Raw genomic sequence first — 12,502 nt, 5'->3', positions numbered from 1 at the left:
TAACACTTTTCTGCAGGAGTGCTACAGCTCTTATCACCCTCAACTATAACAATTTACTGAAGGGCTGTTAAGCTCCTATCACCCTCAGCTAATACACTTTACTGCAGGGGTGTTACAACGTGTATCACCCTCAATTAAGACACTTTACTACAGGGGGTGCTGCAACTCCTATTACCCTCAGCTAACGCAGTTTACTAAGTGGGTATTACTTACAACACCTATCACCCTCAGCTTAGACGTTTCACTGCAGGGGGGGCTACAATTCCTATAATCATCAACTAAGATCCCTTACTGCAAGAGTGTCCCAGTGATGCAAGACTATAAGCACCATAACCAAAAATAATCATATTGTAGTAAAATAAACAGCACAATTTAGGCTGTAATTGACATGCGTTGACTAAACCTGATGGTTTTTTTTTGTGTTTTTTTTCTGCTTTAACTTTTAAATTTGGATTTTACTGGAATTAAATGTTTAGTGAATCAACCCTGGTACCTTTCTATTTAGGATATTTTGCTACAGGAAACCTTACATTTTACATGTAATCTCTACTGTTCAAAGAATAATGTGGCAAGGACAAGGTTTTTTAACATTTAGACCAAAATAGCTGTGCAGGAAAAATAGATGTGTTAGAGGGGTTCTCAAATGTGCCTAAAATATACAGTTCCATTGTTCATTCTACCCCATTCCAGAATTAGTTAATTGCCCCCTGTGTGAGCTCTATAGTATTGGATAACATGAAGCATATTTAATAGAAAACACATTTCAGAACCATTATTGGAAAAAGCTTTTTTTTTTTTAAACCACATGTAAACAAACTGCGCAAGAACTACATTTCCCTTAACCCCTCACTCTTCTTACGTCACACGCGCGACACAGTGTCTGTGAGCTCTGTGCGACACGAGCTGGAAGCAGCATGGCAGCTGTAGGAGAGACTAAGCATGCATTGGAGATGGTAGGGTGACGGGGACAGATATTTTTTGATTATATATCTTATATAGGAAAATATACAGAGGGAATCTAGCTGTATGACTAGATAAGAACTTGGTAGGGTGCTAGGTATGTTCTGACCACGTGACAGACTCCATTCTTACATGCTTTCCTATGCAAGCTTGGTGTGTGTATCTATAACCAAAGTAGTTATGGTGGGGGAAAAACTGTGATTAAAAACCCCTTCCACCTGAAGTCTGTGGATAGTTAATACAATGTTAAACAAAAATATGCACACCAGTCAAGCCATAAGATTTGCTTTTTGTATTTTCTGTGGGGAAAAGCAAGTCTTATGGCTTGACTGATGTGCAGATTTTTGTTTAACATTGTATTAACTATATATATATATATATATATATCATTTAATATGAATGAAATCTAAGTAGAAATTAAGATCCCCCCCCGCCCCCAAGGTTCGCAGGCAATTTCTTTTTTACTGTCATTATCATGATGCTGATTTTCACTGCTATAACTCTCTCCCCCACTCCATTTTATTTGTTCATATTTATCTGTGTTTTTCACGTAAACACTGCATCTATACTATTTATATCATCCTTATCTTTTTTTTACTACTATAAAACACTGGCTCCCTGCCTGCTCAGACATTGCTTCAATGCTTTCCTATTAGGATTTTTCTGATGCCGGATTTCCTCATGTAGAGTGTGAGGACGTCCAGTGTCAGTTAGGCTACCAAAAGTCATTTAGCAAGCAGAAAGTGCCTCTAGTGGCTAATTGACAGCCACTGACTAGAAGCAGTCTTAGTCCTGCAATGAAATCCTTGTAATTTCTCTAAAACTGCAATGATTTACCTTGCAGGACAAAGGAGGGTAGGGACATTGCATCCAGACCACTTCAAGTGGTTTGGGTGCCATAAGTGTCCCTTGAAGTAACTCGCCTAACTGAGAGGCAAGTCTAACAATGCAAACCGACTACGTTTTTAGTCAGTTTATAAATGTTTATTACATACTTTCAAAGTGTTTCTTGCTTTATTTTACTTTGTATATGTTTTCTTGCTGGTGAAAATAAGTAACTGTCAAGTAATGTATATCCCTTTAACCAGAAAAGACTGTAGGCACTGATGGGCCACATCCATGCCACCCATATATTTGCCCATACTTTTCTATCTGTTAATTTCTTCTCTTGACACACTGGCATTGTACTTTCATTGTGCATTGTGGACAGCATGTTTAAATCTTTATCTTTAGCCAGCGCCTCATCCTAACACAATGCTGATGTTGAGCTTCTTTGGTTTTTGCCGATTGTCATCTTGCAGAAACTTCTTTCGCACTGTGCCACATGCTATGGTTTCAAAACAAAATATATTTTTAAATAAAGCTGGTGTATTATCTGTTGTTGAACCATAGATGGTAGCCTTTATTCGTCAAGGGAAGGAGAAGATCCCTCACTATCTTGACATTTGTGCCAACTGAATCAGGGCGTCCTGGTTGGTTAAGATGGTTATTTTTCCCTTGGTAAATAGAAATTCCCAGGTGTAACCAGTAGTACATTCACATAATTTGGAAAATTAAGTCCCATATCGCAGGCCTCGACTAATCTCAGGCGCCATGGCGCCTAGGAATTTTGCCTTTGAGTCTGGGATATGTGAGCTGTTACCTTTGAGGTGGGGGCAGGACGCCGGCTGGGGAATTGTGGAAGTGGGCGGGCGGCAAGTTGTGGGATTATGGAGGCGGGCAGCTAGCTGTGCAAATAGTAGGTGGGCGGCGAGGAAACTGTGATTTCCCGCTTAGTGAGACCGGGGGAAATGTCATATTCCAGCCCCACTAAGCGACGCGCAAGGGACCAGAGCAGGGACATCACAGCTCGCTTGCAGCTCGTCAACAATACACACAGCCAGCCTCCACGATCCCTCAGCATGACGGGACGCCACAGGTATCAATACAAGCAATAATGTGAGTGTATGGGTCTGTATGTCATGGTGCGTGTGTCTACTATAACATTGCTGTATGGAGAGATAATATATACAATAACTATGTGCCAATACTCAACAGCACTCCCTTAAATGCCCAATAGATACAAATATAATACAAAAAGAGATTGCACACTAGATTACTGCAATGATCTGACAGCAGGGAGAGGGTTAAAAAAATAATAATGTCTAAAACTGAGAAAAAGAGTTACATAGTTACATAGCTGAAAAGAGACTTGCCCATCAAGTTCAGCCTTCCTCACATTTTTTGCTGTTGATCCAAAAGAAAGAAGAAAGGACCACAGGCACTCCAAATTGAAACCGTATGCAGATGTATTAGGAAAAAATGCAACGCCAAGCAACGTTTCGACCAACCTTTGTTCCAACCAACCATTTTTTCCTAATAAATCTGCATACGGTTTCAATTTGGAGTGCCTGTAGTCCTTTCTTCTTTCGTGTATAATTCTGGGATTGCTGGTCCTGATCCGGAGCACCCTTGGCCGCTGGGATTGAGTGCGGTTCCCACCATCTACTTTCCGTTGATCCAAAAGAAGGCAAAAAACCCCAGTTTGAAGCACAATTTTGCAACAAGTTAGGAAAAAAATTCCTTCTTGACTCCAGAATGGCAGTCAGATTTATCCTTGGATCAAGCAGTTATTACCCTACATTGAAAGATTATATCCTTGAATATTCTGTTTTTGCAAGTATGCATCTAGTAGCTGTTTGAGTAAAATATTAACTAAATTAGACAAAATTTTACCGAAAACAGATAGTGAAAAAGAGTTTTTGTTTTTTTCCCAGTTTAAGTGGTCAGAACACAGAATACTGTGTAGCAATTACCGTATTTATCGGCGTATAACACGTACCTCATTTTTAGAAGGAAATTCCAGGAAATTTCCCCCCCCTCATCCCATAGTATTCCCCCCTCATCCCATAGTATTCCCCCCTCATCCCATAGTATTCCCCCCTCATCCCATAGTGTCCCCCCCTCATCCCATAGTGTTCCCCCCTCATCCCATAGTGTTCCCCCCTCATCCCATAGTGTTCCCCCCTCATCCCATAGTGTTCCCCCCTCATCCCATAGTGCCCCCCCTTTCCATAGTATTCCCCCCCTCCCATAGTATTTTCTCCCCCCCTCCCCTCCCATAGTATTCTCCCCCCCCTCCCCTCCCATGGTATTCTCCCCCACCCCCTCCCATAGTATTCTCCCCCCTCCCCTCCCATGGTATTCTCCCCCCCCCCTCCCATGGTATTCTCCCCCCCTCCCCTCCCATGGTATTCTCCCCCCCTCCCCTCCCATGGTATTCTCCCCCCTCCCCTCTCATGGTATTCTCCCCTCCCATGGTATTCTCCCCCCCTCCCCTCCCATGGTATTCTCCCCCCCTCCCCTCCCATGGTATTCTCCCCCCCTCCCCTCCCATGGTATTCTCCCCCATCCCCTCCCATGGTATTCTCCCCCCCTCCCCTCCCATGGTATTCTCCCCCCCTCCCCATCCATGGTATTCTCCCCCCCCTCCCATGGTATTCTGCCCCCCCACCCCCTCCCATGGTATTCTGCCCCCCCACCCCCTCCCATGGCATTCTCCCCCCCACCCCCTCCCATGGCATTCTCCCCCCCACCCCCTCCCATGGTATTCTCCCCCCCCCTCCCCTCCCATGGTATTCTGCCCCCCCACCCCCTCCCATGGTATTCTGCCCCCCCACCCCCTCCCATGGCATTCTCCCCCCCACCCCCTCCCATGGCATTCTCCCCCCCACCCCCTCCCATGGTATTCTCCCCCCCCCCCACCCCCTCCCATGGTATTCTCCCCCCCCCCACCCCCTCCCATGGTATTCTCCCCCCCCCACCCCCTCCCATGGTATTCTCCCCCCCCACCCCCTCCCATGGTATTCTCCCCCCCCACCCCCTCCCATGGTATTCTCCCCCCTCCCCTCCCATAGTATTCTCCCCCCCTCCCCTCCCATAGTATTCTCCCCCCCTCCCCTCCCATAGTATTCTCCCCCCCTCCCGTAGTATTCTCCCCCCCTCCCGTAGTATTCTCCCCCCCTCCCGTAGTATTCTCCCCCCCTCCCCTCCCATAGTATTTCCCCCCCCTCCCCTCCCATAGTATTTCCCCCCCCCTCCCCTCCCATAGTATTTCCCCCCCCTCCCCTCCCATAGTATTTTCCCCCCCTCCCCTCCCATAGTATTTTCCCCCCTCCCCTCCCATAGTATTTTCCCCCCTCCCCTCCCATAGTATTTTCCCCCCTCCCCTCCCATAGTATTTTCCCCCCTCCCCTCCCATAGTATTTTCCCCCTCCCCTCCCATAGTATTTCCCCCCCTCCCATAGTATTTTCCCCCCTCCCCTCCCATAGTATTTTCCCCCCTCCCCTCCCATAGTATTTTCCCCCCTCCCCTCCCATAGTATTTTCCCCCCTCCCCTCCCATAGTATTTTCCCCCCTCCCCTCCCATAGTATTTTCCCCCCTCCCCTCCCATAGTATTTTCCCCCCTCCCCTCCCATAGTATTTTCCCCCCTCCCCTCCCATAGTATTCTCCCCCCCTCCCCTCCCATAGTGTACTTTCCCTTGTCCCATAATTACTTACCTGTCTTGAAGCGTGGGCCGGCTTCACAGCGCGCACCGTGGTACAGGAACTTTAATTTCAGGTTCCGGTTTCCGGCGGGACTGAAAGGAAGTGTGCACACTTCCTTTCAGTCCCGTCGGAAACCGGAACCTGAAATTGAAGTTCCAGTACCGCGGTGCGCGCTGAACACCGGCCCACGCTTCAAGACAGGTAAGTAATTATGGGATATCGGCGTATAACACGCACCCACGATTTTCCCCCTATTTTTAGGGGAAAGAAGTGCGTGTTATACGCTGATAAATAAGGTATCTCTATGCCTCTTTCACCTCAGAGCAAAGAGAGAGAGACAGAACAATTTCTCAGCCAATGTTTGAATTCAGTGGCTGAAACATTGTATCAGTGATCACGTGATCATCACAGCAATTGAATACTGGGGGACTACCTGGGTTGGTAGACAGGTTCCCAGATTGTGATTAGCACTGTGATTTTGATGCTAGAAGCATTGGCTAGGGGAGTGCATATGCTGTGGTTGCTGTGGGTGGAGAGCAAAGGGACCTACTGTGGGAGGTCTTTTCTGCTGTCCCTTGTCATTCAATGCATTGGCACACCAAGGCAATGATTAAAGGGACACTCCAGGCACCCAGACCACTTCTGCCCATTGGAGTGGTCTGGGTGCCAACTCCCACTACTCTTAACCCTGCAACTGTAATTATTGCAGTTTTTTTATAAACTGCAATAATTACCTTGCAGGGTTAACTCCACCTCTAGTGGCTGTCTACTAGACAGCCACTAGAGGGAACTTCCTGACTCATAGAACAGATTATCTGTGCTAGAGCATCACTAGACGTCCTCACGCTGTGTGAGGACCTCCAGCGTCGCTCAATTCCCCGTAGGAAAGCATTGGAAATCTTTTTCAATGCTTTCCTATGGGGAGACCTAATGCACATGCGCATTAGGTCTCCTCGGCCGGTGGGCGGGATCAGTTTCGCCCACCGGCCGACGGAGTCAGAAGGAGGAGCGGCGCGGAGGAGGAGGCAGCGACGAGGGACATCATCGCTGCCTCAGGTAAGTGACTGAAGGGGTTTTCACCCCTTCAGCAACTCGGGATTGGGGGGTGGGAGGGCTAGGGAACCTGCAGTGCCAGGAAAACGGATTTTAAAATAATGTTTCTGTTAATCTATAGATTTGCAAGCACAATGTATTAATAGAATTGTATTTTCCATCTAATTAACATATTAAAGGTCCCCTTTAAGTTCTCTTTTCTTGACAGCACTTTCCTTGGTGCTCCTTTGGGACCCGTGAAAACTGTTTTTGAAAACGTTTACATTTCTCCCCATATGCATGGAAATGATTATTATGAAACCAATATCATAATTCTAAACCTACACTCGCTTTCTCTCCCTTAGCAGGTGTACACAGGGATGGGATGGGATGGGATGGGTTGAGGAAGTAATATGGAGAAAGGATTGTAGTGAATATGACATATAGAGTGATATAGTAACATACTAGTAACATTAGCTCTGCGTGGAAATACATCCTTATACATACACACAAACCCTTCACTGAAATCACACACAGGCTCACATCCTGCACAAACAGACACGTGCTGATACATTCCTACTCACTATCTCTAAACAGAAACACTGCATTAAGCACATTGCATAACTTAAAAGCAAAAGACTTTACCGTGACGAGTATATTTTAGACCTTGCTATAGTACCTTAACATTTGAACACTGCCTTCATAATTCACCTGGCGAATGTTCAAGCATGGTAATTGTATTAGAATTTGCATTGAGACTGCTTGTCATTCTCTTAGTAACCACTAGATGGAGCGAAAGCAAAACAAAATAATTGTATTTAGATGTATATATTTTTTTTTTGTCCTTGCTTAACAATATTGTAACTAATATTTATTTATTTATTTATAAAATATTTTACCAGGAAAGATACATTGAGATTTCTCTTGTTTTCAAGTATGTCCTATATATGTTGTTGCTATATATATATATATATATAAATATAAATATAAATACATTTATTTTATTTTATTTTATTTGATTGTAATCAAATTACTCCTGGATTTAATTGAAATGTTTTCTCGCCATTTTGCATTTCGCACTTAACCACTCCAAATAGATACCTCACCAGCTCATTCTTTTTACATTCTTTTTACATTCATTTCACAAACTCCCAGTCCCAGAAAATGTTAGAAAACAGGATTTTAAATATTTTGCCAGCTAGGAAAGCATTGTGAAAGCATTTTATATTACAATGTTTGATCAAATAAATGTTTTTTGTCCTCGTTAAATTTTTCTTTTTTATCCATTCTTCTTATCTAATTAGGTCCAAGTCAATGGGACGGATGAGTCCTGTATCACATTTGTGTTACACGAGGAAGATCACACCCTTGGGAATGCGCTCCGCTATATGATCATGAAGAAGTAAGGCAAATTAATATCACTTTCACTAATTATAAAATCACTCAAAGGTCTCAATGGGGAGTAGCTAGCTTAATGACGGAACTGTCAGGGCTGTTCACTAAAGTGAGAGTTCAGAGTGAACTTAAAGTAAATTTCAGATTTAAGGTAAAAATAGCCGAGCTGGAAAATTTCAGCCAGCTATTCTTCCATTTTGGCTACTTTGGCCTTAAATTTGAAAGTCCCTTTGAATTCTCACTTTATTGAAAAACCCTGCATGTATGTGTCAATGATATGAAATTATTTCTTCATAAATAAAGCTATCTTTGTCACATATATGCAGCTGCGGTACAATCGCTAGTAGAACCCATACAAGAATTCATGCAGCTTAGAGCCTGCAGAAAGCAAGACTTTTTTACTAGAACATCACACAGTGAAGAAGGATGGCTTATAGCTGCAGCATTTATTTATTTTTTAAAAAAATGTATGCAATGTCGTCTTGGTTCCTAGATGCTGTCTCTTTAGGCTGAGAGTTCTAAACATTGCAGTTCCTGAGAAACATCACTGTTTAAGCTTGTCAATCATTGTGCCTCTTGGAAAAAAAAAAACTTAGGCTTCACATATGGCGTATTTACACAGCCGAACTCCGTAAAGACTCCCTTTCCGAGAAGCATTAAAATGGCGAGTCCAAGACACCTGTAGATAAGAGGCGAATTAAAAGTTTTTTTCTAAATTTCTGCAGAGGGGGACACACTACTGTTAGAAGTACATATTTGTATTTCTAACGTTATAATGTTTCTTTAATCAGTGATGCTAGAAGTGTCTCTATTATGGAAGCTGATAATATAAGTAGTTTAGTTCCCTTGTGAACAGTTGTATTCTTAACAGATGTTTTCATATTTTTTTGTGTATACTCGTTTATTTTCATTTCTAATATTTAATTCTTTAAGATTATTTACATGTATTTGTCCTCTTTGTTTTTAGTCCTGAAATTGATTTCTGTGGCTACAGCATTACTCACCCATCGGAAAGCAAAATCAATTTCCGCATCCAGACACGAAGTAAGCATCTATTTCGTGATTTTTCTTTGATCTGTACGTGCCAGTTTTCTGGCGCAAGCCGATGAATTATACACGGATCATTCACAACATTAAAACCACATGGCTGATATCGTTTAGATCACCCTCGTGCTGCCAGAACAGATCCTTTAAATTCTGCAAGTTAAGAGATTGGGTTTGTTGTTCCAGCACATCTCACAGATTTTTAATTGGCTTGAGATCTGGGGAAATTGGAGGCCAAGGCAACACCTTGAACTCTTTGTCATGTTTCTCAAAGCATTCCTGAAATTTTTTTGCAGCATGGCAGGGTGCATTATTCTACTGAAAGAGGAACACTGTTGCCATGAAGGGGTGTACATGATCTGCAACATTCTTAAGGTAGATGGTCAAAGTAACATCCATATGAATGCCAAGACCCAAAGTTTCCTAGCAAAACATTGCCTAAAACATAACACTGCCTCCACCGATCTGCCTTCTTCCCATAGTGCATCTTGCTGCCACATCTTCCCCAGGTGATGGCACGCAGCCAGCCATCCACCTGATCAAAGAAAACGTGATTCATCAGACCTGGCAACCTTCTTCCTTTGTCAAACTCACTTGGATCTTTTCCCTTGTCCATTTTTCCTGCTTCCAACACATGAAATTCTAGAACTGACTGTTCCCTTGCAGCCTAATATATCCCACCTCTTGACTAGCGCCATTGTAACGAAACATTACATTTTATTCACCTGTCGGTGGTTTCAATGTTGTGGCTGATCAGTGTACATGTTCAGTACTTTGAGACTGGAATAAGTCAAAGCAATCAGCCTAAATAACATTTCTATTCCACGTGGCATATGCTGTATGGGTTTGCAAGTTCATTTTTCTGTATCTCTCTGATTTCTTTTGCTGTCCTTTTCTACCCCACATTGCAGGTGGAGTTTCAGCAGTGGAGCCATTTAGAAGAGGACTCAACGAACTTATTGATGTCTGCCAACATGTGCTCAACACATTTGAGGTGCGCTGTTAAAGCAAAACACAAAACATTTAGCATTACCAAGTTTACTCTTTATTCACAACCCTTTGGCTGTGCCTTTTTTGGCCACCTAGGCAAAAGCTGGATTCAGTTAATGACCTGTGCGATGCAGAACTATTCTGCACTAATCACTCCACTTTACCATCGTGCAAGGCTATCCATTTGCAGCCTCCTTCAACAATAATTACTGCTGGATGTGGCTTATGGGAGGCGTGGTTTATTAGCTAGAGGGTGACGTTTGGCCAGCCTGGCTCTTGACCGTTAATGGCTGAACTTGATGCACCATATCAAGTATATTGATTATTTGCAGTACAGAGAGGAACTTTGACCAATTATATGCCTTTCCTCTGTTCATTTATACTTTTGGCACTTAATGAGTTAAAAGGAAAGGGTCTGATCTCATATACCAGGGCATGAACGTTTTTATTTCTCAACGCATATTCCCTATATATAAGCTGGTTCTGTGTGCCTGTCTGCCTTGGAGCTACAAAACACACATCAAGCACACCATTGACAGATGACTGAATCACAAGGATACACACAATGCGTTTCCTATACAGGCATTGGAGTTTAGATTAATAGAAAAAGCAAAAACCTTCGTTACACCCAGCTGGAAGAAGAGTGTGTTGTGTCTGAGCCTAATCAGCAGTCACATGTTTTTAGTGAGTTCTAAGTTTGTAATATTTTATCTGAAAATGTTTAAAGTAAAATTTTGAAAAGTGGTGTTAAAAAAAAATAATATTTCTTTATTTAACCCATATGGTTGTCAGTGGGTTGTACATGGTTTTAGATTAGAATGTGCTTACTAAGCATGCAGTTTGATCCAATGTTTAAAATTTTTGTTGTGTTCCAATTGGAGGAAATCATTTGAAGCATGTTTTACAGGGACTCATCAGATGTAACTTATAGTCATAAATGAAAACATTAGATTCATGGACAAAAACATAGTCTGTGTACTTGGATAGCATCTCATGGAACGAGACTGCTTGTCTGGCTGTGGGTGATTGTTTTTCAGTTGTTTTAGACAGATTCACTGTTTTCACAGCACTGTAGATTTTACTGAAGTCTGTATTTGATAAATAACTTTCCAGGACACCCAGGGGGTCTGTTCAGTAAACAAGGAATTTGTTGTAAGACTTATTGGAGATGTGGCCTCCTACCCAGTTTGGAGCACCGTGTCTTTGTAACTATTTTAATATGTCACTAACGTTCTATGCGTGGTAACGCTTGAAACAAACTTTTGCTAGAGTAAAAGCTTGTACTGAATTATTGAGCCAATCCTCTAGAAGATACACACTTTCTAAACTGCCACAGATATTTTATTACTGAAGTGAACATTTTCTAACCTGTATGTTCGTGCTTTTCTGCCCTCGTTCATGTTCTTGTAGCATATATTAAATGTGAGTTCTGTCCATCTAGGCTTCCTAATGTGTCAAGCCAGCTAAAAGTATGGGTGTTTCTGATTCTAAATTTTTTCCTATAAAATTTGCAAGACTACAGTTCTGTAAAATTACTTTTTGGTGGGGCCAAGTTTTACATCTAAGTATAGATACATTTTTCAGATGCTCTAACATAATAATTTAAACTTTCTTCCTGATGATCTTTCAAAGATCCTAAAATTCAGATTTTTAGTGGCCCTTCACATGCTCATTGATGTTGTCAATTTCACAAGTACATCTGTGATAGTAAGATATGGGCCTTCCATCTGATCTCTTGTTACAGTCGCATTTTTAAACACTGTGTGTATGTCTGTGATTGGCGGTTGTGGTTTTTTTTTTGCCTGTGCTACATCATTCTATCATCAAAATACTATTTGTACGCCATAATAATATATATATATATTTTTATTGTTTGCAGACTAGTGTGAGCAATTACAAGAAACAAAAGGAAGAACGGATGGAGTGAGGAATTTTATATTTCCAATGCATGTAAATATATTAGTAATTTTCTGTAATATATAATTTTTTTTAAAAACATTATTTGGAGTTGTGTGTTCATTTCAGGTTTAAAAGACAATAAAGCCAAAGCAATGTTCCCTCCTATTAGTGCTGTAAGTTAGTTATACTTTGCTTCTTCACCCAGTGTTTTTACATTCAGAACATTGTCACGTGCATGCACTCCCTCCTAATACGATGCTTATTACATCGAGACTCTGCATTTAAAGGACAACAGTCACTGCAACAATACTATTTTTTTTAATATAATGATCTTTTCATCAGGTTTTGAAAGTAAATAGGTTTTGTGCTTAATAACGTATATGTAAACAAATGAGAAAATCTCATCCCTACCCTTTAGTATATGACAGCATCCTTTAGCCATATACATACAACACTGGGTCAAACAGGTTGGAAACCTCTATATAGTCTCTATGGTTTTCCCTGCTTCACTCCCTGAACAGAGCAGTGACATTCTCACTTACTTTCAAATACAAACACTGTCTGACTCTGACCCAAGGCGTATGTATATGGCTGATTGATTCTGTCATATACTAACGGTAGGGATGAGATATTCTCTGTTTTTTTTTATATA

At 42.0% G+C, this 12,502-nt stretch overlaps 1 protein-coding gene across 1 annotated transcript; it reads left to right on the top strand.

The window, feature by feature from the left end:
* Positions 1 to 740: 740 nt before the first annotated feature.
* On the top strand, positions 741 to 11,947 carry LOC134573567 (DNA-directed RNA polymerases I and III subunit RPAC2-like). Its single transcript, XM_063433348.1, has 5 exons — positions 741 to 953; positions 7,827 to 7,924; positions 8,885 to 8,961; positions 9,873 to 9,955; positions 11,831 to 11,947. Exons 1-5 carry the CDS (start codon positions 915 to 917, stop codon positions 11,876 to 11,878), a joined length of 345 nt encoding a protein of 114 aa, XP_063289418.1. The 5' UTR covers positions 741 to 914; the 3' UTR covers positions 11,879 to 11,947.
* Positions 11,948 to 12,502: the final 555 nt, after the last annotated feature.

This window comes from Pelobates fuscus, chromosome 9 (assembly GCF_036172605.1).
Source record: "Pelobates fuscus isolate aPelFus1 chromosome 9, aPelFus1.pri, whole genome shotgun sequence".
Taxonomy (NCBI): Eukaryota; Metazoa; Chordata; class Amphibia; order Anura; family Pelobatidae; genus Pelobates; species Pelobates fuscus.
Note: the sequence above shows the minus strand (reverse complement) of the source record. Positions and strands in the feature narration are given on the sequence as shown.